Source organism: Neolamprologus brichardi, chromosome 16 (assembly GCF_056152115.1).
Source record: "Neolamprologus brichardi isolate AB-2024 chromosome 16, ASM5615211v1, whole genome shotgun sequence".
NCBI classification, from domain to species: Eukaryota; Metazoa; Chordata; class Actinopteri; order Cichliformes; family Cichlidae; genus Neolamprologus; species Neolamprologus brichardi.
This window is the reverse complement of record NC_142119.1, coordinates 2,437,466-2,465,000: the sequence shown is the minus strand read 5'-3', so window position 1 is coordinate 2,465,000 and position 27,535 is coordinate 2,437,466. Positions and strand designations below refer to the sequence as shown.

Sequence of the window (27,535 nt, the reverse complement as noted above, 5' to 3'; positions counted from 1 at the left end):
AATCAGATGCTCTTAATGCAACCTAAGTCTAGGTTGAAAACCAGAGGCGACTGTGCCTTTGCTGTTGTAGCTCCTAGATTGTGGAACAACCTCCCTATTGCCATTCGCTCTTCTGAAACTGTTCAGTCTTTTAAATCTCATTTAAAGACCCATCTTTTTACTCTGGCTTTGACGTAAGATAGTTTGATTATCATTTGGTTGGTTTCTATGTTTGTCTCGTCTTGCGTTGTATTTGTCTTATTTTATTTTATTTTTATTTATTTATTCTTTTCTTTTTTTTAGTTGTGAAGCACTTTGATCAAAACTGTTGTTTTTAAATGTGCTATATAAATAAATTTTGATTGATTGATTGATTGAAAACAGTGTTGTGCTATGTTGCTTGTGCCTGAGGTTTCTTCCTGTTTGAAGGGAGTTTTTCCTTACATGTGTCGCCAAGTGCTTGCTCAGAGGGATCAGTCTTGCTAAGGTAGAATGGAGGATTATCTGTGACCCATCCCACCTCGTCACATCTGTTTTTAAGAAGATCATGATGATGGAAAAAGATCCTGTCTGTGGTTTTCCTTCCGTCCCTTAGCCATGCACTAAACATCCTCTGAAGACAGACTTTATTCAGTGGAGACGGAGGGAAAGGTTTCTAAATAAAGACAGGTTAAATAAAAACAAACAGCACTGTGAGGGTAACCACTTTAAAGTAAATCAAGTTACCTGTAAAGCAAGCACAGCTGTAATCTGATCGTGCCACAGCAGCCAAAGTTAGATAGCACATGCGCATTAGAGTACTTCAGCTCCTCATGCACCCAGAGCTGATCACATTTCTCTGCCTTTGTGTCACCGAGACAAACAGTTTGACATTTATTGTCATCTGATGCAGAAGAAGAAACAAAGCTCGCGTGTGTTTACTTTGGCCGCTCTCGGAGAGGAAAGCTCTCCAGTGTAAATAGGGTAATTACATGTCTTCCTTTTGGGCGGGTGGGAGGGTAAATTGGTATAATCAAGGCAGCGGTTCAGCCTCTGGCATTGATGTAGGAATGAATTAGGACAGGCGCTCGCTCAAAGTGCCCCCTGGGTACTGAATGAAGGCATACTTCTCCCCTAAAATCACATCCTGCTGATAGAGCTGCGAGCCAGTCCGGTGACTGTTCGAGCAAATGAAGTGACTGGAAGTGCAGGCTGGCAACTCAGACCTTTTACGCCTTTGTGCATTAAACAGCATTATTTTTATATACTGACAGAAAGCAAACTGGAAGATCTGTTTCATTCATCTGAGAAACTGAATGTGCGTGAAGCTAAAAAAAACATAAACAGGTGATGCTATATTACTTATTCGTTGAACCTTTCACGGCTCTGTCTCCTTCAGGGCGGTATAAGACTGTAATTTATCTGGTAAACATGGAAATTTTATGCATCCCTCTCTGCTTTCATCCCATAAATAGTCCTTGGTGAGATATTTTTAGCACTAAGCTATTTTTTTATGCGTCCTTGATGCTGAAGAAGTGCTGTTACCATTCTGTCGTCCCCCGGTCTCCAATTTGATTCTGCAGCAAACAGTCAGTCTTCAGTCTTTGATGCAGAGCTATTTATTACAGATTCTTCATCATTTTAACTGGTTTTTAAATTCGGGGAATGATTCAGCTCTTTCTCAGCTTCGCTCTGTCGAACAGTGTAATTACACTGAAGCTTAAACACGATACCAATGCAGATTTACTGGAATTTATCTTCCACCAAAGCTTATGGCTTATTTCTTCTTCTCTAGACAACAGTTTGAGTTGTGTTTCAGTTCCAGAAAATGTTGTACAAATAAAATAATTAAATTCCTAAAGTTATCTAAAGCTTCACTAATCTGGTCTGCACTCCAAAAAACCCTTCACGCCACACTCCCGTGATTTATACACTAATTTTTGGTTAACTAAAGGTCAGCGTCTCTACAAAAATCATATTCCACGTAGCTTCACTGCATGTTTTTCATTTACTCCCTGCTGTGACTTCAGGACCCACACTGCACTGATCAAAAGTGAGGCTTCGAGCCAACAAAAATGCCACAGTCATCAGTTGTTACAGCAAAAATCAGATAATGAGCCCACAGTATGTTTATGTTCAAACACCAGAGGTCTGCAGGGACACGGCTGGAGGTGGAGGGCAGGGAGAGGGGGTCTATACATCTCGCCTCACAGCCTGGGTCTATGGTGATCAGCACAAACTTATGTGGGACGTAAAGCTAAGAGGTTTTTATTTTATTCAATCTTCCCATCCATCGATTTTTTAAAGCCTTCATCCAATTCAGGGTCACAGGGCTGCAGGGTGACACCCTGGACAGTTCAATCAGTTCAGTTCACAGCACTTAACCCGATATGCATGTTTCTGGATGTCAGAGTCCACACTGAAAGGCCTCAGCCGGCCGGATTCAAACCCAGGACGCTCTTGCTGTGAGGTGACAGTGCACACTGCTTTACCAATGTATAGCCCTGCTAAGGAAATGCACTGAGCACAAAGAGAAGCTAACGTTTAGTCTTCATATTCTCCTTTAGTCCTAATCCCCAGTGTTAGCTGTTATTTCTGATGTTTTTTGGTCTAGTGATCAATCGTTTAGTGAGCATACATCGACTGGGCTACAGGTTTATTGTGACTTAGAAAATAGATGGAAAACTCTCTGAGAAAAACCTTTCAGTCGTTATCATAAGTTTCAGTTTTATTTTGGCTGCGTTTCCTTCATCACTGGTTTTTCATCATCATCCATCCATCCATTCGCTTCCGCTTCTCCTTTTCAGGGTCGCAGGGGGCGCTGGAGCCTATCCCAGCTGTCATAGGGCGAGAGGCGGGGTACACCCTGGACAGGTCGCCAGTCTGTCGCAGGGCCAACACACAGGGACAGACAACCATTCGCACTCGCACATTCACACCTAGTGGCAATCTGGATTATCCAATTAACCTATCCCCACAAGCTGCATGTCTTTGGACGGTGGGAGGAAGCCGGAGTACCCGGAGGGAACCCACGCAAACACGGGGAGAACATGCAAACAGTTTTTCATCATATTACACCAAACTCTGCGTAGCTTCTGGTTTCGTGGTGACTCAGTTTTCCACCTCAGGCGAAGCGTAGGCAGCAAATGACAAACGCCTATCGTGGTTCTGGATTCTCCTGTTTTATTTTGCGTTATCGGTTTTACTTCCTCTGTTTGGTAATCGTCCATCCCGGCCTGATCAGGCTCACCTGTGCTGTCCTCCACACCTGCTTTCCTCAATCACTCGTTCATATAAATCCTCTCAGCTCTCAGTTCTGCACTTATCTTGGTGTGAACGACCGCTGCCTGTTCTCCTTCTGATCGCTCGTCTTGCTGCCTGCCTCGCCGTGTATTCCCACCACCTATTTTTGATTTTTGGACTTTCATTCTCACTGCCTGCATCCTTCTGCTCTGGAAACCGTTGCAGTAGGTTAAAATCCACCCGCTCATTCAGTGTCTGGGTATTCTTTTGTTTGTTTAGTTTACATGACCAGGCCAGGAAGCGATTCAGCACAATGCAATGAAGAATCAACTGTTTCCCATAAACAACAATCAGTCATCCACACTGTGCTAACACAGATCAGAGACGTGCTTTTTTTCCATTGACGTAAAATACCAAAAACCTAACACTGCTGGGCAAAATAAATCAACCAATACATCAGCGAATGAAGGTAAAATACTGGGAAAGCTAATCATGGCAGGAGGTGACTCACAGCACACTTAAAGGACATCTCAATGGTGCTTTCAAATCAATTAAAACAAAGACACGTGATACACGCAAATTGCCATCACCTTGGGTCTGTAGGCTTTGTGGTTTAAATAACCAAACGTTAACCACAGTTGTTGAATCGCCTCAGGAATCCTATCGACGAGGGGCCCTGCAGGTGTTCAGCATCACTGCAGCTGTGCTATCCTCTCTGAGTGGGAACGCTGTGGGAAAATGCATGGATGTGACTCAGGTGTGCTCAGCTCCACTTTAAAATACTCATTTCACCCTTTCCCAGCTCATCATTCCTCCGGCCTGCTCAGAGAGTGTGAAATGGTTTTTGGTGGCGGGGAGATGATGACTGACTGTAGACTGAGAGCTAGCTGTAGCTACGGTCTCCCTGCCGTCATCTGAAATGGATGAAACTGGGGAGTGTTTCACAGCAGGTGTTTTAACTCGAGCGCTGTTTGTCAAAGAAAGTGAAAACCGTATGTGCTGCTCGGCGGGGAAGCTAACACTGTACCTGGAATTAGCATATTTTAAGGAAATGTGTAGAGAAATGTTTGAGCTGATTAAGTCTAAGAGTTGAAGCCAAAGAAACCGAAATTCTTTCAATTGCTGGCAGGATACCCAACTTCTTTTTCTCAAAATCAATCAAAATTTTCTTTTAACAACTGCTGGAAAAAAGCTGATATTTTGTAAATGATGCTTTTGCAGGAATTGACTACTTTGACTGACAGGTGGATGGCTACACAGGCAGCTGTAGCTTCAAGCTATCAGGCTTCACCTCAGATAACTGGAGTCCCTGAACTGGACCTCAGGACTGAGTTTGTATCAGGGGTCTCATCCCAGAGCCAGTCTGGGGTTTACTCGTATCCACCCAGTTGCCTGCATGTGTGGTTAAATGTACTAAGAACAGGTCGATGCTTCAGTTTTGGTGATTAAAATTCTGGCATCTTCTTCTTCCCTGGCACTAATGATCAGGTATCAGCTGATTACAGCACGCCACCATCTCATCTACATATTCTCCCCAAAACACTGGAGTGACGTCAAGTCGTCTACGCTAACCCTTCATGTGTTTGTCTGCCCCGCCCTCATTAGTTTCACCTGTAGCCAATCAGGCCTGAGCTAAATATCTTCAGTCTCCTTATAATTTTATAAAAGTTCTCCATGCTGCAGTTAAAGATCTTTATTTTTGTTTTAAATTTGGATGTTTTTAACCAGCAGCACAACTTTGGTTTGGGATCTGGCAGGTAGCAGCTGTGAGTTTCTATCTTGAATTTAGGCGAAAATAATCTTTGATCTCACTGATTCTTGATATCTTAAAAAGTAGAGGCTACTCTTGATCTGAAGCCTTATAATACAGAGCACCGATAGAACCAATGAAATCTTCCTTTTCTTTAACCTTTAGGCTACCGCTGACCCCTTTTATGTGGCTGTACGGGGCGCTCATACACTCACCCAATCGGATGTTTTAGAGTATCTGCTTCTATGTGGCAGCCGTGGAAGAGATGCAGCAGCAGACAATGGTTAAATCTTTGCCCCGGAGCTACTCTACATACACTTTTTAAAGGTTTTCTTGTACATTGAAATGAGGTCAGCCATGCCGCTGCAGTGACTCAAATAATGCAGCTTCTGGACTCTATTTTTTAAAAATATGTATCTTAAATAAATCCATTAAATATATACGTAACAAGCTTTGATATGTCTTTAAATGAGTGTGAGCTGAGGAGATAAGTGAATGTAAATGTGGTGAGATTACAAGTGTCTTACTTATCAAACTGGCTGTCTTATCAGTGGAGTAATTGCATCAGTGTGACAGTTCGGTCTGTGTGGTAATTTTTTTATCGCCGTGAGGGACAAGACCTAATTGTTTACTTTTCCCAATTTATTGTAACTCGCAGCTGTCACATTAGCTCTGTTCTTGAAGTCCTTCCTGCTTAACTCTTCCTGCAGGAAGAAGCCACAGCAGCGCGGACACTCTGATAACCTGTGAGCTTAAATGGCCACTGAAAACGCTGCTGTTACAGTCCAGACGACCACGAAACTCTTACATCGCTCCATGTGTGCAGACCAGTTTTGGATATAACTACAGGAAGCAAATGTGGACTCGCACACTTGACAATGTGGCCCAGATTTGGATTGGATTGACTGGTGTTACATCAGATTATTGGTGACTGAACTGCACACAGACTGTTTCACTTTTCAGACCTGAAAGCTACAGCCATGTTTTTGTCCTGCTTTTTATCCCGGGGGCGTGTACGCCATAGTGGCTAATGTTGTTTGTATCTATACTTGAGTCTGCACTGCTGCGCCATCACAAGGGAGCTGAGCTGTTGATGTTGGACTTGGAGCTGATCCAAGTGAGTCTAAATGTTTACAGACAGCCGAGAAAAGGAAAAATACACATCCTCTACAGTGGAAGAATACTTTATATACTGAGTGAGTATTTTGAGCGAGATGATGCAGTTACAGCTGGTGACATTATGTTTAACAGGGGCATTATCCTTGTTGATGACTGGCTGACCAAAGCATCCAGGCCATGGGACGGCTTTGCAAATACAAAAGACAAGTTATTAATAATTCCAGTTTTTCAGTTTTTCTGCTGCTCCCGATGATGCCTGGGGTATAAAAACTGCCCAACCAATCAGGTGGTCAGGAGTAAAAGGACATTTTGTGTTTCTTGTTCAGACATGAACATGAGCGGGGGACTTGTTATAAGCCTAATTATTAAAAAATTGACATCTCATGACATCTCAGTAGCGGTGTCCTTGGTTCAACCCCCAGCTGGGGGGAATTTTGTTGCACCTCATGGCCTTTCTCACCCACGTATCCACTTCCTGTCCACCTCTGCACCAAGAGCCCAAATAAAGAGAAAAACCTTTGTCTGATGATAGCTCCTTTAAAGAAGTTGTATGATTTATGAATTCTAAACGTATAAGTTGACTCACTGACACGTCTGTGTCTGTGACTGCAAAATGCTGATAAGGTTATGAGTAATACATACCCGGGGAGCTTGTTATCAAGAGCCTGACAACCCACTGTGATGAATACATGTTAATGTTATAAATAAATACATGATGAATAAAGACAGAGCGCAAAATAAAACAAACTTCTTTGCTTTTCTAGATTCGTGCCAGTACTGTAGACAGAAAACATCACATTAACTGAAATCAGCCTCCTACGCTCACCATCACCTGACCTCTGATCAAGTGACACCCACTGCTGATTTCTTTTATCATTTCTGATGAGCTGATATGTGAATTGATGCGTGTCTTTTTCACTAAACATGAATGAACTGATCTGAGCTCCGCTGAGGAGGAGGAGGAGAGGCTGCCTGGGATCAGTGCGATCTCATCTGAGTAAAATCATAAAATCAAAATCTTTTCCAGGAAGAAAAACAAATAGGATTTCTTCTTCATTCAAGCAGAATGAAGCCAAGTGCTTTTAAAAAAGGACTCGAGTAAATTATTAATCCGGGTCTCCTCCGCCTGTGCCATCCTAGCCTACTTTTCTTGGCACTTTGGGGGAAGCACACTGACTTGTTGCTCTCCATGACACTTCCCAGGCCATACATTATACATGCAGCTATTCTGCACAGATCATGCATACTCGTCATCACAGCCATGAAACTGGAGCTGCAGTACTGTGAAAAAGTCTTGAGCCACCCATTATCTCTTTATATTTTGCTACCAAGAAGCCGGACTCTGTACTTTTTTTGTTTTTAATTGGTTTAGAGCAGCAGATCTCCAGACTTTATACTGGGATAAAGAAGCATACAGTGGAACGCTATCAGTCATGGATTGGCCTCCCCAGAGTGGAAAAAGAAGAGCTTTGAATGTCCTTCAAGAAGCCTGGAGAACTATTCCTGACGATTATTTCATGAAATTATAAGAAGGCTGCCTCAGAGAGTTCAGGGAGTGCTGAAGAATAAAGGTGATCATACTAAATATTGACATTCAAAGTCTGTTTTCACCTTAAATCCTGTATTTTCATGTGTGTTGGCACATATCTGAATAAATCACTGCAGCTATTTCCCAACAACATATCAAGAAATGAGGGGTGGCTCAAGACTTTTGCACAGCACTGCAGGCGATGATTTGTGATGTATTCAGGGTTATTTCTAACACTGTTTTTAACCCTTTAAGACCTACCATAGAACCAAGTCCGCCAGAGCTTATATTATATTTTTACATGTTGTGGAGCCATTTTTGGGAGCATTTCAAGTTGCTATACATCAATACAACCATTACAGCCTAAATTTTAATAATATGTCTGCATTAAGTGCATAGCAATTACATAAATTGCAAAAAAGTGCAATAAACTAAAAAAAAATTAAAATCGTTTTTGCTTTTTTAACATTTATTTCTAGTTAGAGAAATTTAAGAGGCTTATCCCTCAAAACTGTAAATACAAAAAAGTTGCACAAAATAGTTTCCCACCACAGGAAATTTATTTTGAGTGTCTTCATAGTTTTATTTTTGAAATACACCAATTTTTATACACTGCAGGAAAAACGAAAATAAATATTATAATGCAAATTTGCAAAAAAGCAGCATATGCATCAAAATAAACTATTTCCAGCAGTGCAATATGAGTCCTAAGCATCCCAGAAACGACACAGAAAGTCATAAAGTCAAACATAACTTTTAAAAACACCAGTATAGGCTCATGAGGCCCTGATGGTAAAAAACTACATTTCCGCGAAAATGACGTCACTTCCGGTTTCAGGCAGGTCATGGTGGACATGCGATAGTTCGCGCTGACGTCTTTTCCAGGGTAGGAAGTGTTATAAACAGCTGATCGGATCGGCAAAGCGTGTTTCTGGAATATTATGTTTTTGTTGCTGCAAGTGCTTTTTATGCAGTTTTTGCAAAGCTATATGTGGAAGGAAACTGTGACCGAGGACAAGCTGATGGCATAAGATGTAAGTACAACTCCTCCGGTTTCATATGCAAAAAAAATTATTGCGCTAGCTCACGTGGTTGCAGAGCTACCGGGTTTTAAAAGTAGTTGCGCAAAACGGAGCGTGCCCGCTCCGACTGGTTTTAAAGGGTTAATGCCACTTCACAGCTGACTCAACCAGAGAAAATTACATCATTTCCTTCAGGTTGTTGGGTGGTTTGGTGCGTTTAGATGCGACAAGTAAAGAAAGCTCTGCTAGGGTTTTCTTCATCCTCCACATCTCATATCACAGAGAACGAGGCCATTTATGTTTAATTTCAAGTCCTATGTTGTAATGGAGCTGATGGAGGGAGGCGCAGTTCATCAAACTGTCATTTTCGGTCACAATTCTGGCTTCTAGTCCATCAACAAACACCGTTTTGTCTGGTTTCACACATTCTCCTTCACTTTTGTCCCTCCATAAAAGTCCAGATTCACTCCCCAGCAAGCTGTGGCAGGCTGACGTCACTTCTTATTAAGATATTTGATTGATTTTATAATTAATTAATGGAAATTCACTTAATTAAAGAGACATACCTGTTTTTTAATTAATCCAAAGTCTGTTAAGTAACCATGTTAAATAATCTCCGGGAACACCATAATCTGGTGTTAAGTTCTTACAGTCTCTTATAGTCAGCACAAGAAACAAGTAAGAAATAAGGTCAGCTTAAAGCGCCGCACTGAAAGGACGCATTACACTTACAGTGATGATGTTTGCCACTGTCATGTGCATCAATCATACGTTCCCTGAGATGGCACTCACTCATAAACCCAGCTGCACATTAATACAAATGTAAGATAGATGGTGCTTTTCTACTGCAAGCGTCATTCACCCATTCATACACACACATTCTATGCCTAAGCTCATTTAACCCAACCTCACACACTCACACTCCAACCAATGCACTGGAGGCAACTCAGGGTTCAGTATCTTACCCAGCGATACTTGGTCATGCAGAAAGGCCAGACGTCACTGGACTTAAACTCCATCTCTCTGCTTGCTAGCAGAAAGTGCTTTTGCTTTCAGCAACCTGCATTTTGGATATTTTGATTGGCGCGTGACCAGAGCCTGCCAACCAATCCTATTGGACTAGAGCGAGCCAGTCAGTCTTACAATGAGAGCTTTGTTAGGACCAGCCTTGGAACAATCAAGTATTGATGCATTTATTGTAAAGCTTTAGTTCATTTTTATTTAGCAGGCTTAAAAATATATGATGCTGTATTATTTTTAAATAAAGTTACCCAGCAGTATAAACAGTAAGTAAAATCATCTCCAGATGCAACATTAAAGCGATATTCACATGAATGAAAATCTGATTATGTTGTGTATTTGTCTCTGCGTAATGAGGAGAGTTTGTCCTGCATAAAATAGTTTTTAACCTTCACAAAAATGAAAAACACCCAGACTGTGGTTTTAAAAATATTAACTGGATTTTTAAAAGTGGGTTTAATTTACAGACGAATGAAACACAAATTTGTTTACTTCTTCTGTCAAGCAAGGTAACAGATTTACTGCTTCAACAACATATGGACCAATCTTTCTTATATATATTCATGTATGTAGGGTACTTTTACTTTTGGTACTTTAAGTATAATTTGGTATTAAAGTATCTGTGCTTAAACAGGGACTTCCAGGTAAAGGGTCAACATGCTTCCTTTCACAAAAGTACCTTTCAGAGGTACTTTTGAAAGGTACTTTTTGTCATTACCTGAAAACTTTCACCAGCAGGGGGCAGCGGTTAACATCTAGTGCAAAGATATTTCTGATTTCTGCTGCTTTTTTAAACGTTTAATATTTCCTTTTAACTCCACCCAAATTTCCTCAAGAGTAAATTGTGAAACAAAAATAATGATTTGTCTGGTTGACTCACTACACCATCTAGTGGTGCTAATTTGCATTGCATAAAAGTACAGCCTGACCCTAGTTCACCTTCAGTAGGTATCTCTTCAACACAGTACAAAGATGTTTTGGATATAAAGTCTTAGCAACCTTTTTTTCATATTCTTGAGCTTTAAACACTTATGCAGCTTCTTTTTGAGTAATACACCCATATGGAGGCTCAGGGGCCTGGAAATCATATCAAATGTTCTCCACTCTTCGACAGTGTATTTATTTCTGATCAAATATCCTGATTCAATGTTCTCATTATTTAAAACATGCGTATTTTAGAGATTTTTAAATTGGAATATAAGATTAACATCTTTTTAATTTTAGGACTTTACAGCCTGGTGTGAGACATCCTGAAACCTATAAGGCCTCATTTTCAGATTAATGAATTCAAAGCCTTGTTAATTTTTAAGAATCTCCAGGAAGCCTGGTATTTAAACACACACTCACACACAGAAAACCAATGAGCATGACATTTCAGCGCGCAGGTCAGTGCTGTGCATCCTCACCCTTCCAGTTGCTGTGCGTATCCACGGAGACAGATGTCAGCAGAGGCAGCGGGCTGAGCGGCAACCGCCGAGGTCCAGAGCATCCCTCGTCCGCCTCACATCGGCAGACCACCCGAGGAGGAGCAGTGCCGCGACTCCACGATCTGGGTCAGAGTCATCCTGAGGAAGGACGCAGACATCACAGGCCCACATGGATCCTAACATCCAGCCGCAGTCGCAGCATCCTCCTCCTCCTCCTCCGTCTGCAGCTGCTTCGGATGCAATGAATTCCACCGAGACTCAGACGGGAGCAAATCCATGAGGTTCTCTCATCCACGCTCGACGACGGCTCTCTGCTGCTGTATGAGAATCTAACTGCATCAAGCATCAGTGAAAGACTGCCTCCTCCTCTTCCTCCTCCTCCTCCTCCTCTCCCTGCCTCTGCCTAATTCACTGCTTTATCGCTCTATTTCTGTCTTTCTCTAATGCTCACCCATATTTCCACTTCACTGCGCCCTCTTCCTCTCTCTCTCCCGCTCTTCCTCTCTAATTCTCAGCTGTGTCTCAGCGCTCCGCTCAGCCTGTGCCCAGAGGATGTTGAACATGTGTTCAGGATGGGGGTTGGGGGACTGCTGACTTCATAGGTGGCACTCTTACTTCTCCCACTGATAGGTTAAGGGAGGACGGCACCCTGCGCTAACTGTTTAAAGATAAAAATCAGAGCCTGGCCTCTTTTTTTCCCGTCTTTGTAAACGTTCCTATATTTGAAGCAAACACTTGCTTAGATGAGATTAACCATGAGGCTGAAGGAAATCTGTGGAAGGACAGCTCTGCAGGAATGAAATGAGAGGAGGGATGAGTGAGTACTGCACGTTATAGAAGAGAGGGGAAAGGGAAGATGTGGGAGGCAGAATAAAAATGGACAGACAGTGGAAAGAGGGAGGGGGGAGGAGAAAAGAGAGCTTTGGAATATTTATAGAAGACTGAAGCAGAGAAATAAGCTCTATTTCTGTGCTGTGACACCCGGTTGCATCTTGGATGATGCACTGTCAGGCTAAGTCAAATCAAAGGCATCCTATGGTGCCTCTGCAGCAGCAAGCAAAGAGAAATTTGCCTTTATTTCGAGCAGATTACACATTTCGTTCAGGCTTCGGTGGCAAAGCATCTCTGATTCCGGAATCTGCAGACGGAAGAGTGCTTAATCAAAGAAATGATGGCCTTGTGACAATCACGAGAGCCGCTAGACTGAGTCACAAAACGAGGTTAATGTGGGAGGGAGGAGAAGGGGGTGCACAAATATGAAATCCAAATAAAAAATCCTTTCCCTGTTAACCGAGGAGGAATGAGTCAAAATAGATTCAATGTTCCAGACACGTCACTCTGCCTGCAAATTTAAAAACGTACGTTCATACGTCTGTGTGTGGGGAGAACAGGATACCTCTGGGCTTATGCTGTGACCTAGATAAGGCCTTGATGCTCCCAAGTCTGTCAGGCAGAGTGTATCCGAGTGTGTGTGTGTGTGTGTGGCATCCCATAGAGTAAATGCATGTGTGTCTAAATGCAGAAGAGAGAGAGAGATGAAACGAAGCTGCACGGCTGCGATGCCCGTGTGACTCAGAGCCTCAGCTGGATGACGTACAAAGAGGTGACCGTTCACACAGCAAGAAAGCTAATCCAAACACACAGGGATACAAAAACTGCAAGTCTTCAGCCTCTCGTTGCAACCTTACGTCACATCGAATGCAGAAAACCTGCAAAATTACACAACATAACGAAAGCGTAGTAAACTCAAACCCTGATGCCACAGCTCGTCCCTCTCCGTGCAAGACTCTGTGAATCACCCCTCCTCCGTTTGGGTGTAAAGCTTAACAGCTTAGCGCCCACTATGGATGTAGATTAGATTGTTACGGGCTCTTAGATTTCCCTTCCATATGTCATAAAATTAAACACTTCTGAGGCTTTTTACCTCCATGTAGCCCAGATTAATATAACATAATGAACCAAACCCATACCCCCTTCACTCTATCACTCTGCAGCTATTCAGTGCATTATGTAAAAATGACAGGAATCATTTCGCCCCAGTTAATTCTTGACCTGTCCTCTGGCCAGATTTGTCATTAAAGGGTTAATCCCGTGCAGCAGGAGTTCTGAAAATTTAACGAAAGGACAGAAAACTCGGCAGGCTTTAAACGGGCGCGGGACAAAAATAGCCGTTTCTCACACAGATGGCGACTCTCCCACAGAGTCACGCATGGCAGAAAAAACGATGGGAAAAGACTCATCAGCAGAGACTCATCAGTAAACACAAGCGTCCTATTTGCTCCAAACAGGAAATGACACATATGCATGTGGAGAGCGCTGTCTCCAATTTCACTCTGGAGAGCGACACACTCAAAATGTCCCCGTTTTCACTCTTTGGCAAGTTCAGAGACTTTGAAGTAAATACTCCCAAAGCAGGAAGGCATTCAGAGGTCAGGTGTGTTATTCTACACAGACTCTTGAAAAAACTACTTTAAGTATAATTTGGTATTAAAGTATCTGTGCTTAAACAGGGACTTCCAGGTAAAGGGTCAACATGCTTCCTTTCACAAAAGTACCTTTCAGAGGTACTTTTGAAAGGTACTTTTTGTCATAACCTGAAAACTTTCACCAGCAGGGGGCAGCGGTTAACATCTAGTGCAAAGATATTTCTGATTTCTGCTGCTTTTTTAAACGTTTAATATTTCCTTTTAACTCCACCCAAATTTCCTCAAGAGTAAATTGTGAAACAAAAATAATGATTTGTCTGGTTGACTCACTACACCATCTACTGGTGCTAATTTGCATGGCATAAAATACAGCCTGACCCTAGTTCACCTTCAGTAGGTATCTCTTCAACACAGTACAAAGATGTTTTGGATATAAAGTCTTAGCAACCTTTTTTTCATATTCTTGAGCTTTAAACACTTATGCAGCTTGAAAAAAAAAAGCCACCAAAAGTATAAAAATGGCAGTAACTCATAAACGGTTCAACACTCCTGTCAAACTCGTTGAATTAAAGTTGACATTCTGCACTTCAATCACAAGCTGTTTGGTTGATTTAAAGTCTACTTATGGAATTACATAACTGTATGTCTTCTTCTTCTTCTTTTGGTGACTCCCTTTTAGGGGTCACTGCAGTATTCCTATCATACTCCTCTGATCCACCCACCATCAGCATGCCGTCCTTCACTACATCCATGAATCTTCTCTGAGGTTTTCGTCTTCTTCTCCTGCCTGGCAGCTCCATCCTCAGCATCCTTTGTCCAAACCTTCTCAGCCTGGTCTCTATAACTTTGTCTGTCGTCTGCCAACGTCACAGTTCACACACACTAATGCCTGACCTTACCCGTCGACCTGTCCATCGCCTCTGCAAACAAGGAACTCAGAACACCCTCACCTTTGACCCCATCCGTCATTCCAACTCCACTGCACTCTATGTGAACTTGTGAAAAAAATACCAAAAGAAAAGCATGAACTGTTAAACTTTTTATTAAATGTGATGTTTTTAGTCTAAAGGTAATCACACAAACTGATCAGTCGTCGCTCAGTGTTTCAGTTTCCCTCGGTGAGTTTATCTATTTTTTCAGTTCTTCTGACTGACTTTTTTGCTCATTTATTTAACAGGCACCACAGCGAGGAGTCACAAAATAGTGACTCTGTAGGTCAAACTGGGAGGAGATGATGTACCAGAATGCCTCATGTATTATTAATAAAGTTTAGTGTATTGATGACATATCACAGGAGGGAGAGGAATATGATATATTGCTATATCAGGGGTTCGTCCTGCTCTGGGGAAACACAGAGGTTCATAAATCTAAATCTGAGAACCCTGAAAGTGAAGACCTCCTGACTCAAACGTTACTTCAAATAGAAAAACTATTGATGCTATAAACTGTATTTGTGCAGCGGTAGAACATAAAGCAGCACCGGTGGTACCTGAGGGCTCAATAACAGTCAGTTTCCATGGTAACGGAGGCGGAATCTATCACAGATTATCGACTTTAGGTTTTGTTTTCACATGCGAATCCTGCGCTGCTCTTTCCAGAACTCGGCAATCCCCTGAGACAGAGCATACTCTGCTAGGTCCCTGCAATCACGGGGGGTGAACCCCACCAAGGCCGTGCCCTTCATGCTGACCCCCTGTCTCCCTGCCAGCTCGGCGACCCTCGCCGTGATGAGGGAAGCCGGGGCATGACAGTACGACTCGCCGCCGATGCTGAAAGACGGCCAGGGTTCACCTGCGGTGAGGTGCTCTGGCAGGGTCCCCTTCACGCTTTCCACATTACAAGCAATTTCCACAGCGCCCCCGTGTGGTAGGGCCAGCACCTGCACCCCAGGCAGGCCTCCCGGCGTCGACTCCCTGATGGCTTTGGCGATGCTGCGCCCCAAAGAGACGTCCTGGGTGTCAATTGTGACATTGCAGTTCATGACGTAGGGACTGGCCCCGACACCTGCAGGAGATCAGACGAATCGGAACTAAAGGAGCTTCTTTAAATCAATAACAACATTTTTTGCAGATTTTTATTAGTGAGACAAAAGTTGCATAGCAATCCTCTTCCTTCTGAAGTCTTATTCACATTCAGAAACAGATTGTTCTACTAGTGCTCTGCAGTCCTCAGCCCTACAAAATGGTCAGAGTGGCAGAAGCTGTACTGAAAGCTGAAGAGGAACGGACACAGCACAGTCCCCCGTGTCAGACAGAGCACTGCCCAGTCTCACAGACTGCATGTCTATCAGGTGGTGTGAGGTGAGCCAGGACTAGTCTCTCCAGCTCTGCATCAGATGTGAAGTGAGGGCATTTTTCTTGGATAGTGACGACTTCTTTGGTACACGTAGCTCACCAGATGTTCTCCGGAACACTATGAATCCTCGATCTCCCGTCTTGTTTGCCTCCGGTAAATTATTTTTTTCTTTACAAATCCAGCAGTGCTTATAATAGAGACTAAATGTTGCAAAGGCAACAACAGGATACCTCGGCTGTGTGAATCTGATGTTTAACACCTTTCAGTTAGATTCAGAATGTGCTAACAGGCTCAGTGGCCTGACTTTTTTTTTATCTGGTAACACGTCAATGTTATTTTTTTTTAGTTGTGTGAACTTTTCAGATTTTTCCTTTCAGAGGTCAGAATAGAGAAGGGAGACAGCCTGTGGTCAGACTAACAAACAAACACAGACAAAGTCACCTGTGTTGTGTAATCACACCAAAGAGACACTCTAACCTTCATTACCTGCTACCTCTGGCTCACCTGTGAGGCCGAATCGTTTCTGTGGCTGCGGCCCCACGTCGGCCCTGATCGCCCGCAGGTCCGGCGTCTTCTTGAACCAGCCCATCTCCTTCCTCCTGTGCGCCAGTCCTCGCTGTAAGGGGAAGTCTGCCCAGCCAAACAGGAAGGTGCTGGTGCCCCGGACCCTCTCTGTAAGTCCCTGAGCCACAGCTGAGCCCAAGCAAGAGCACAGACACATTTCAGCTGACTGGCATACGGAGTGCACGTCATCAAGTGCACACAAATTCAGAAACGCAAAGGTGCAAAGACCGTGACGGACCAAAACACACCCGCGGGAATGTAATTCAGACGGATGGAAAATACGGACACATGGGCTGCTTATTACATGCATGCATGAATACAGTGCTTGTTAGTGGGTTGGCCAATTACCATTTTTCAATCACACCACACAGATTAGCATACAGAGTGCAGTCTGCAGGCATGAGGGCAAAGTGTTGAGTTATTGCTCATTATCAGATAGACACATTGCTGCGAAGTCAGCTGGTAAACTGTGAAAGTAATCAACAGCACAGGAAAATAGAAAAGATGTCACATCATCAGCTACATGCAGGTGAGACATGCTTGTAGAGACACAGTGGATGAGCTCATGACAGAAAATGTACTGAGGAATAATAAAAACTACAAACACCCTGCTGAATATGTCTGTGAACACACACTGAGAATTTATTTTAAGTCACACTGACAGCCAGTGAGGATTTAAAATATAGCTGTGATTCCCAACCACGGATACATGTTAGATAGGATTTTAGGGTTATGTGGGAAGTTGTGTTCAACTAATCTAAAAAAATGCAGAAACAAGTAGATCTTAAAAGATTTTACTGGAAAAGTTAGCAGTAAACTAAAGTAATACATAAGCGGTAGCAACAGGGTAAATCAAATATATAAATGATTTAAATAGGTAGATAAATAAATAGTTAAATAATGACTGGAAAGAAAGGGTGAAGGCTTGAATTTATATAATAACAACTAAACCTTTGAGAAGTTTTCATATAATAAACAAATTCAAATTTTAAACAAATATAATGGATAACTCACCTGGCTAACAGTATGGAAACCTTTTTTTAGCTAAACCACTAGCTAAAAAAGCAAGGCTAGCAGTTAAGATCATTAGCCAAAAATGTGCTGTCTGTAAATAATTGGAATTGCTTTTTAAAATTATAACAAAGGGGGGAAAATCCAACTATTAACTTTTGAAATAGCTAAATAATAATTAGGTTAAAGGGCTAGCAGTTGAAAATGTCATCTTAACCCTTTAAAACCGGTCGGAGCGGAACGCTCTGTTTTGCGTAACTATTTTTAAAACCCGGTAGCTCTGCAACCACGTGAGCTAGCGCAATAATTTTTTTTGCATATGAAACCGGAGGAGTTGTACTTACATCTTATGCCATCAGCTTGTCCTCGGTCACAGTTTCCTTCCACATATAGTTTTGCAAAAACTGCATAAAAAGCACTTGCAGCAACAAAAACATAATATTCCAGAAACACGCTTTGCCGATCTGATCAGCTGTTCATAACACTTCCTACATTGGATTAGATGTCAGCGCGAACTATCACATGTCCGCCATGACCTGCCCGAAACCGGAAGTGACGTCATTTTCGCGGAAATGTAGTTTTTTTTACCGTCCGGGCCTCAATGAGCCTATACTGGTGTTTTTAAAAGTTATGTTTGACTTTATGACTTTCTGTGTGGTTTCTGGGATGCTTAGGACTCATATTGCACTGCTGGAAATAGTTTATTTTGATGCATATGCTGCTTTTTTTGCAAATTTGCACAATAATATTTATTTTCGTTTTTCCTGCAGTGTATAAAAATTGGTGTATTTCAAAAATAAAACTATGAAGACACTCAAAATAAATTTCCTGTGGTGGGAAACTATTTTGTGCAACTTTTTTGTATTTACAGTTTTGAGGGATAAGCCTCTTAAATTTCTCTAACTAGAAATATATGTTAAAAAAACAAAAACGATTTTCAATTTTTTTGTAGTTTATTGCACTTTTTTGCAATTTATGTAATTACTATGCACTTAATTCATACAATATTATTAAAATCTAGGCTATAATGGTTGTATTGATGTATAGCAACTTGAAATGCTCCCAAAAATGGCTCCACAGCATGTAAAAATATAATATAAGCTCTGGCGGACTTGGTTCTATGGTAGGTCTTAAAGGGTTAAAATGTATACTAACAAATAAAATTGTTAGCTTCACATGACAGACAAATGTTTTAAATGGCTAAAAAATTATAAATAAAAAGTTTTAAATATTTAGCTAAAGGATATCTAGCTAAAAGTTGAAATTATTAGCTAAAAACATAATTCAATTATGTTAGCTAAACAGATAAATATTTGAAACTACAAGCTTACTACAAGTATGGATAGCAATTAAAAACATACGATAAAAGTATCGATTAATTGAAATAGCAAAACAAAAACTATGAATGAAAGTAGGGTTAGCAGTTGAATATTAAAGGGTTAAAAAAACACAGGAATTATTAGCTAAAAGTATGAGTAGTAGTGAAAATTTTTAGGTGAAATAATGGAGGAACTCAGAAGGTTAGTCAAACAATAATTAGTTTGAATGAACACTTCATTTGATGACGGGGTATTTAAGGAGGGTACAGTGTTTCAGGGGTACATTAACTCTCAGGAACACTGTGAAACACATACCGAGCGCCTCTTTAGTACAGTCCTCTGCCCTCACCTCCTCCCCCAGTGGGTAGATGGGTATGAGGTCAACAGCGCCCATGCACGGATGGACTCCTGTATGAGTTTGCATGTCAATCAGCCCGCACGCCTTCTCGCATGCACACAGGATCGCCTCCCCTGGAAAACATTAAAAAACACCACCAAATAAAAGCTGCAAACTTTGACTGCTTTCACTGTTAGACTGTCGTGTTGCGGACAAGGATTCGTAGAAATGATTTTTTTTCTCTGTGATCCTTGTTAGAAAAAGGTTCTTACTGGGTTTTTTTTTATGTGTCTTTAAATCCCTCACAAAGCTTATTAAAGGATTGGAAGCTGGAGCTGAACCCATTCATCCATCTCTCAGGAGCAAGAGAGTGAATATGGAACATGTTAGAAGAACAAATACAAAGAGGGCTTACCGATCAAGTCGATGCTGGACACAATAGTGATGACAGAGCGGTTGTAGTCATAATCATTAAAGATGTTTAACACCGTGGTCCCCTCACGCCTCACACCTGAAGCACAATAAAGACAACACATGTGAATAAATGTCTAATAACAGGTTATATTTTACAGGTAAAGGGAAAATTAAGTGCTTAGAGTAGGGTGGTTATCTGATTATCATCTGGCGCCATCATGGATGACATAACTGCGTACAGACAGTGATTTTACAGCTAAGAGTTGGGTATATATAGTGGCTTGCCCTTCAAACTGAGGCTGTAAATAGTTTACCAGCAGTTAGCTCGTGTTGAAATCCAAACTTTTTTTTCTGCTGGTACCTTGAACTCACCTTCAGTATTGTACAAAGCTGCCTGGGCCACTGTCTCCACCAGATCCTTCCTGCGAGCTTCAGAAACATTGAGGAGACACGCCACCAGTCTCCTGCCCAAAGAGCTCGAGGCCATGCTTTATCAGGTATGCAGAACTGGGAAAGCAGAAATGCAGCCACTCATTAGATGAAAATTTGAATGTGTAACCAATAAAACTCAATCATGGGAAAAAGAAAGTCCATATTCTTTCAATTCCAAGGGTTCATATATGAGAACATTTTAAAAATCCTTAACATTATTTACCAGTTTCAGATGACCAACTCTATCTGTCAGACAGATGGCCTCACATTTCACTCTACAATACTTTGGTATGCAGAAGAGTTCATGGTCAACTCAGGCCAACCCTCCACCACTGTGCTTGACAGTTGGTATGAGGTACGATCAACACTTCTGCCCGTAAACATTTTTTTTCTTTATTTGTTTTTATAATTTAAGCCCCCAAAATAGAATTAAAATAGTAAGTTTAAAACTACTACAGTTTTCCAATAAAGGTACTTTTTGTACTTACATGCTGTATCGTGTTGTGGTACCACATGAAAAAATGACTAGTCCTAGTTGAACAATTCACAAAAAATTATATTTAAGCTAAAAATGGCTGCACTAGTTATATTTTAAAATTTGTAATTATCCCAGCATGTATCAAAGTACCAGGTGACATTTTCCCCATGTTTTTGCTGTTGCACCCACTTCTTTGAGCTCATTCCTGTGAGAAGTTCAGGAAATACTGTTTTTATTTCAACTGTTGGATGATAAATGGTATAGTTCATAGAGCTGTATCTTCATCCCATCAAAAAATGAAGCAGTGAAATAATACTTGAATGTATACTTGGTTTTTAATGGAATTCTAAGTGTAACATGGATACTCAAGCAGCAACAGAATAAGTACATGGGCTATGAAAAGTTCTCCAATAAATATAAGCTGCTGCACAGTGTGTTTAAAAGCTGAAGTTACCTTCCAGCAGATGAATGGAACTCTTCTTATGTGCAGAATGACCTGATAGAATAGTTTAAATCGTTAATTATCAGTTATATAATTATTCAGTGCAGCTTAAGGGAATTATTAAGCCGAGTGGTGGTGCAATGGTTTACCCATTGTGTCTGCACATCTGTTTTCACAGCTGTAGAACATGTACAAAGTGCAGCCTGGTGTAAACTATTTTGCTGTGTTATGCAGGCGGAACCAAACATGTCAGTGGCACACTTGAAGTATGTGCAGCGTTTATAAGGGAAAAAAGGTCAATATCTGCGGGAAAACACTCACTTTGCACTTGCTTCAGCGCAGCCGCTGCGAACCCACCCACATCAAGATCCACGGAAAGGTAAACACGTTCATTTTATGTGTTCAGCTAAACGTTGGAAGTCTCAGCACAAGATGGTTCCACCCCGATCCCAACCATAGACACTTTGAGATGTGTTTATGTATGTGCAGTCCTCGTATGTATTTATTAAAAATAAAAAAGGTCTGGGGTGTAAATATTTTTTTCTGGACATGCTGTTAGCTACTTATTATTTTTAGAAAATAATACAAATTCCATAAAATTATGAAAACATTCGTGGGGAAAATTAATTAGTGGTTTAATCAGTGTCAATTTTATTTATGTTTTATATCCATAAATATCCTCGGTTCACATCGATGACAGTTCACGTTTCTCACCACAAACGTGGTGTTTTATACGATTGCTTTGTTCTTCTCTTGGCGTCGTTAGACCGCGCGGACGAAAACGGAAATACAAAGGAGGGACTCATCCGATTCCTACCGACGAGAGAAATCAACACATGCGCAGTAGCGCGTACGTTTCCTGTCACTGCAGTCGTTTGTTATTTCGGTGGGTTTGTTTTTGTTAAACAGCGCCTCTTTGTGGACAAAAGGAGACTCTAAAACTGTGACAGTGAAGTAAATCTTGGACGTTTATTCCGCAGGTGTCGTGAGGCGGACAGCGGTTGTAGACGCCGTGTAGTTGTAAGTGTTTGCGTATAATAAGGCTGTGTGGCCCGGTTTGGCGCTACCCGCTGATATGTGATGCTAACTGACAGCAGCATGGAGCGAGTGCGCAGATGAGGAAAAACGCCAGCTCATTTTCTTATTTTAGAGTCCATGCTAGCCGAACGAGCAGCAGTACTGGACCTGACTTTAATAACTGCGGCCAAAGCGATGACGACGTCACCCTCCGAGCTCCGGGGGCTCCAAGCCTCGGCAAGCCGGGATGCGCTTTCGGGAACCCCGCTACAGAAGCTGCAGAGGCTGCCCGCGGTGCCCGGGAACCTCCCCAACCGAATGAACGACCTGCTGCTCCTGCGGCCTGACCCGGAGGAGCAGGAGAAGAGCAACAACCGGCACGTGGTGTTTTTCCACGGGGATATTCAGGTGAGAGTGATGGAGAAGGTCTCAGGTGGACATGGCTGCCATGGCGAAATTAATCACTTAATACGATTACTGAGGCAGCTCTGTGCCACCTCCTGTGTGCTTAATGTTGGAATCAGTCGATGATTTCTTTCAATAAACCAAATAAAAATGCGGGGAGGCCAGTCTATGGCTGATTGTGCTCCATTGTGTGTGATTCTGTCCAGGTATGATTTTACTGCCTCTGCAGTGCGTTTTGGATCATTGTCATGCTGAAGAATGAAGCTGTTGCCAATCAGACCTTTTCCCCGTGGTATTTCATGGAGCATCAAAATCTGACAGTTCACTTTTGCCGAGATCTCCAACACCACTGGCTGAAATGAAACCATGACAGAGCCTTCACTTTCTTTTACAGATAGACGCTCACTGTGCTAACTCTCTCCTGATCTCCTCCGTACACACTGATGATGATTCGAACCAAATATTAGGACTTATCACTCCATCAGACCTGTTGCCACTCATTTTCAGTCCAGTTCTTGTGTGGTTTGGCATACTTTAGCCTTTCCTTCCACTGAGACATTTCTGATGCGGCTTCAGGCTTTATTCCCCTGAAAATGGTCAGGAAAAAGGACAGGACTCAGCTGTGCTGCTCTTGTTCTGAGATCATGTAGGACCTCTATGTTGCAAAAAGCAGTTGTAAAACTTCTCGTTTCTCTCTGTGCAGAACTTCCAGGAGGAGATGGCGCTGCAGCCTGAGGGTGCCCAGTGGCTCTCCTGGAGCCTGGAGAGGGTCGCCTTCACTCTGGGCTGCCGTTTCCCTGATAGACACGTGTGGGTGGTGAGAGCCTCGCGCATGTACCTGCACAAGTTCAGCTGCTACCAGAACTTTGTGGAGAGCAACATGTTCGGGGCTCCGGAGCACTCGCCATACTCTGCTGACTCTGGAGCGTTTCACCACCTCAGGTTTGTCACTGGAGCTCATTTTGTCTTGTTGGGATATTATTTAACTTGATTACTTTGGCTAAGTTTTATCCGGCCTGTATATCGGTTAAGAATAAATTAAGAAAGGTGTAGAGGCTTAAAAAGCCATCTGTAAGCTAAATCATCTAGCTCACAGAGAATGACACAGAAAGGGGCAATTTAATGGTGAACGCGTTTCCATCTCTTTAGACTACCCCGTGTCTTTTCCCAGTTTTCCAAATTTTATGCTTTTGGAAAACATGACCAGGTCTAAAGGTGTGAAGGACAGGAAAATGCTGCTGTTATTCTTCGAGATGATTTTGATCTTTTCTCTGAGTCTGAACAGCGTTTCTGACCACAGGGCCCTGCTGAGCCACGGCATGGAGCGAGCCAGCCTGCCAGACCCACTCCAACCACAGGGCGGCGCTGACAGCATCCCCTCAGGCTTCTCCCTGACCCTGGTGGGCTTCAGCAAAGGCTGCGTGGTCCTGAACCAGATGGTGTACGAGCTGCCCGGGGCCCGTGCTGATCCGCAGATGTCACCCTTCGTCAAGCGCATCTCTGACATGTTCTGGCTGGATGGTGGCCACCCGGGGGGCAGTGAGACCTGGGTGACGGACAAGCAGGTCCTGAAGGAGCTGGCCGCCAGCGGCGTGTCGATCCATGCCCACGTGACCCCTTACGAGGTGTGCGACCCGATGCGGGCCTGGGTGGGCCGCGAGCACGGACACTTCATCAAAACTCTGGAGGAGTTCGGGGCGTGTCCAAGCAAGAAGCTGCACTTCAAGGACGAGCCGCCCTCCATCGAGAACCACTTCAGGGTCATCCAGGAGTTTTGAGCGCTTTATGTGATCTTTGTGTCTTATTGCTGGTCTTACCTAAAACCTTCAGATTTAAGGGCTCAGATGAGCCGGATGCTGGTTTGTTAAACGCGCTAACCCTGAGGTGGAACGAGCTTTCCTCTGTTCTCCACTGTCTTCCTCTGAAAGTCCTTCAGGCTAAATGAAAGCTTTTCCATTTGCTCAGACTTTATGTTGCTGCCGAGCTGCTGGTTAATATCCGGTTAGTTTCTCTAACTCAACTTGTTTGCGCGTTTAGCTGCAGCAGAAAAGCTTCTTACATTCTTTCTATACCTGCACTAGCATTGAGCTCATTTTAGACACATGAATGTTTGAGAGTCCGGTCTCACCTCTGAGTCCGGGTGGACGTCATCAGCAGGAATATCTGCTGATTGTGTTTTAACTGTAATGAAATAACAAGCAGACGCTTAAAGTGTTTGAGTTCATTCCTTCAGTTTGATGCTGATGGTGGATTTCCACCAATGACGAGTCAGAAAAAGGACAAAAAAGCAGTTTAGATTTATATTTTTAAGATAAGACACTGCAGTCTAACAGGAACTGTTCGCTTTTTGAAGCCATTGAAGTTCCTAAACCGGACTTAAAAATAAAAAAAAAATTAATTAAGATTGATTATCTTGCAACGAGTTATGTGTGTAAATTGCAGACTGTTTAAAAAAAAAAAAAGTGTCTGCAGCGTCTCCTCTTAAATCGCTGCAGTACGTTTTATTCTGACACACAGTCACCTCAAGGTGTGTTCACTACGTATTCTGGAGCCGTCACATTTCACATGGTCTTCATCAGCACAGGGTGTTCTGCTGATGAAGACCATGGGGCTCATAGGTCAGCTCTGTCATCACGTTTGGAAACTCGGTACAACTATAACAACAACCAAAAACTTTCATATTTTACTGTAAATGTTTTTAAAATATCAGATTTTATGTTTTCCTGGAGAAAAAAAAGTCCATCTGCACAGATTTGTTTTTTGTTTTCAGTAAAATGCGGTAATAAGAAGGAACACTCAGGTGCTTTAGTATTTGGGCAGCGGGGCAGTTTTAGTTTTTTGCTTTGATTAAATCTGAATCACACCATGTGATTAATCTGTAGATGACAGTTGGGTGCTTCTCTTCTGGCCTGAATTGCTTTGGGGGGAGCTGTACAGATGTCTGTCTTCTTTTAAATATTATGGAACTCTATAAATCACCTATCATACTTTTGGATCTTTGAGTAGGTGGGTCGTGACTCCTCCTTTCAGAGAGGGTGTGTGGGAGTTCTCCACACCAGTCTACATGTGTTTTGTGGACTTTGGGAAGGTTTGGCTGGTGACCTGTAGGGGGTGTTCCTGGATATCAGGCACGCTGTTAAAAGCACTTTGGAGCCTGCAGCTGCAACGAGAGCTTGGTTCACTTCTCCATCAATAAGCCAGACTCCCTCAGGGTTGACCTTTGACACTGATTCTGTTTACAGCTTTCATGAATAGAATATCAAAACCGAGGCTGTGGGGTTTGGTGCTGTGGATGCTGTACTGATCAGGTTTTTGTGAAGAGCGAGCTGATGATCTACACCTACATCCACAAGCTGTGGATGCTGACTGAAAGGCGTCCAGGACACCAGAGGTGGAAATGAGCTTCCTCTGAAGGCTTTGGGCTTTTGGGGGTGTCTGAGTAGAGCAGCTGCTTTGCCACGTTTAAAGGCATTGGTTGAGGTGTCGTGGATGTCCTGGATAACTTTGAGGCCCATGACTGCTTGGATAGATCATGTCTGCTGGCTTGGGTGGTACAGCGAGGATGTGTGGCCTTGGCGTCTTCGTTTAGGTCACTGGTCCTGTGACTTAGACCCAAAGAACTGGTAGAAACTGGATGAGTCTAATTAGCGGAAACAAATGTTGCTGTTGGTTGTTTCAAACACTAGAAGGCGAGTGCCATCTAGTTCTGTAGATATTTAGGTGAAGGTGGACATCTTTACAGCTAATATCTCCAAAACCATCTATGGACCCCCTGTCCAGATACTTTTGGACCTGAATGTATGTCATGGTGGCAGATGTGATGTGTTTTTATGACACTGGGTGGGGAGAAGGACAAAAAAAATCTATAAACCTGCTTGCTGTGTCCAATTAATGAAGTGGATTATTCCTGTAGGACTTCTGGTAGCTGGCAGGGCAGCATGCACTGTACATCCATCTGTATGAGCTTACATAGCATCTTTGCACTTTGCTGATGGCTGCGAGTCGTTCTGCTGAATGTAACTTCAGATGCATTCCATTGTTTACTACTTGCTGTATGTTGTGCTGTTTTTTAAAAAACAAAACAAAAACTGAGGAGTGGATTTGACCTTTTATTAAAGGAGATTTATTCAGCTCAGCTCTGATTGGTTTTGTTCTTAGACTCTGTACTGCTGTATGAATCAGTTAAAATCCTTATTTATGTCACATGCTGTCAAAATGTCATTTAGTGGCTGTAACAGTCAAAGAAACTTACTGTCTGGGCTATCTCATTAAACGTCCACTGAGTGGGAGTTCTTGAAGCAAATCAATGAAGTATGTAAATATTAAAATGCAAAGCTGAAACAATTCTTCTAACATGGAACAAAGGTCATCAGTTTTTATGTAGTTGTTACATGTACCCAACAAAAATCCCTGGGAGGGTTGATTGAGGAAGAGCATTTAGGATCAACCTCTGCTAGTGCCAACTCAGATATGCCGATTGCCCCGCTGTGGTGACCTTTGAACTGAAAGAAGCTCTTAAGGTACTTTGAGCTGATCCATTATGTTTAACAAGGCTTGGGACTGGTGCTAAGAGCACAGCAGCTCACATTTGGTCCTCCAGCCTTTAGCTCCATGGTGCAGTGGTTATGATATCAGCTTCCATATATGAGCCTTTATTAGTCTTTGTAGCCCGATTCCTACCATTCACACTGATGGTGGGTGACATAAAAACACTATAAAGATAATGATGTATATTAAAAGGTTAATATGAAGTGTTTGAAACATTTTTTAATCAGCATCCACTGTTGTTGGGGTCGTGCGTGCGTGCGCGTGTTTATTTGACAAAAATATGTAAAAACATATCAGGACCCCTTTAGAGCAGTGTTTCCCAACCGGCGTGCTGTGGACGATTATCTGGTTCTACCTGATTAGTACTCTAAGTCAGCGGTCCCCAACCTTTTTTGCGCCACGGACCGGTTTATGCCCGACAATATTTTCACGGACCGGCCTTTAAGGTGTCGCGGATAAATACAACAAAATAAAACTAGTACCTGCTCTGATTAAATGGGTTGACAGAGTAAAACAGAAGAAGAAATTAGTCACGCTGTAAGACTGTACAGTGCAAAATAGCAATAGATAAATATTTGAAAAGAAAAAGTCAATCTGAGATGAGTCCTGGAGAAAATTCTGACCCAGATGAAGGCCCTAGCATGACTAGTGGTCAGAAGAAAGCAAAAAAGTATACTGGGGACAAACTGAGCCAATTCCGCTGTACCTGGTGGGCGGGGAAAAATTATCAATATGCTTTTTTTGTGACATTTTTGTTTGTTGGTGTGCGGTGTGATTTTT

At 42.4% G+C, this 27,535-nt stretch overlaps 3 protein-coding genes across 11 annotated transcripts in view; 1 reads left to right on the top strand and 2 right to left on the bottom strand.

Annotated features, from left to right (window-relative positions):
- Positions 1-11,987, bottom strand: part of LOC102785084 (nck-associated protein 5-like) — a 105,689-nt gene extending 93,702 nt beyond the window's left edge. For all 4 annotated transcript variants that reach the window (XM_006807604.3, XM_006807605.3, XM_087829569.1 and 1 more), the window contains exon 1: positions 11,047-11,987. The gene's annotated coding sequence lies outside the window, so the exon portion shown is untranslated. The remainder of the gene's footprint in view (positions 1-11,046) is intronic.
- Positions 11,988-14,343: 2,356 nt separating this feature from the next.
- On the bottom strand, positions 14,344-21,201 carry ftcdnl1 (formiminotransferase cyclodeaminase N-terminal like 1). Of its 3 annotated transcripts, none has more exons than XM_087829747.1 (6): positions 21,107-21,201; positions 19,806-19,940; positions 19,435-19,530; positions 18,998-19,153; positions 16,266-16,481; positions 14,344-15,497 (listed from the first exon to the last, which is right to left on the bottom strand). In XM_087829747.1, exons 2-6 carry the CDS (start codon positions 19,918-19,920, stop codon positions 15,061-15,063), a joined length of 1,020 nt encoding a protein of 339 aa, XP_087685873.1. In that variant the 5' UTR covers positions 19,921-19,940; positions 21,107-21,201; the 3' UTR covers positions 14,344-15,060. The 3 variants fall into 3 exon arrangements, with proteins under 3 accessions (XP_087685873.1, XP_006807666.2, XP_035771126.2); XM_006807603.3 differs by having other exon boundaries at positions 16,293-16,481; XM_035915233.2 differs by lacking the exon at positions 21,107-21,201 and adding an exon at positions 20,798-20,897 and having other exon boundaries at positions 16,293-16,481.
- c16h2orf69 (chromosome 16 C2orf69 homolog) lies at positions 20,988-26,687 on the top strand. 4 transcript variants are annotated; one of them, XM_035915237.2, is made up of 6 exons: positions 20,988-21,164; positions 21,552-21,671; positions 21,766-21,805; positions 21,936-22,210; positions 22,911-23,149; positions 23,508-26,687. In XM_035915237.2, exons 4-6 carry the CDS (start codon positions 21,941-21,943, stop codon positions 23,983-23,985), a joined length of 987 nt encoding a protein of 328 aa, XP_035771130.1. In that variant the 5' UTR covers positions 20,988-21,164; positions 21,552-21,671; positions 21,766-21,805; positions 21,936-21,940; the 3' UTR covers positions 23,986-26,687. The 4 variants fall into 4 exon arrangements, with proteins under 4 accessions (XP_035771130.1, XP_006807665.1, XP_035771131.1 ...); XM_006807602.3 differs by having other exon boundaries at positions 21,552-21,805; XM_035915235.2 differs by having other exon boundaries at positions 20,989-21,164; positions 21,766-22,210; positions 23,508-26,565.
- The last annotated feature ends 848 nt before the right edge of the window (positions 26,688-27,535 follow it).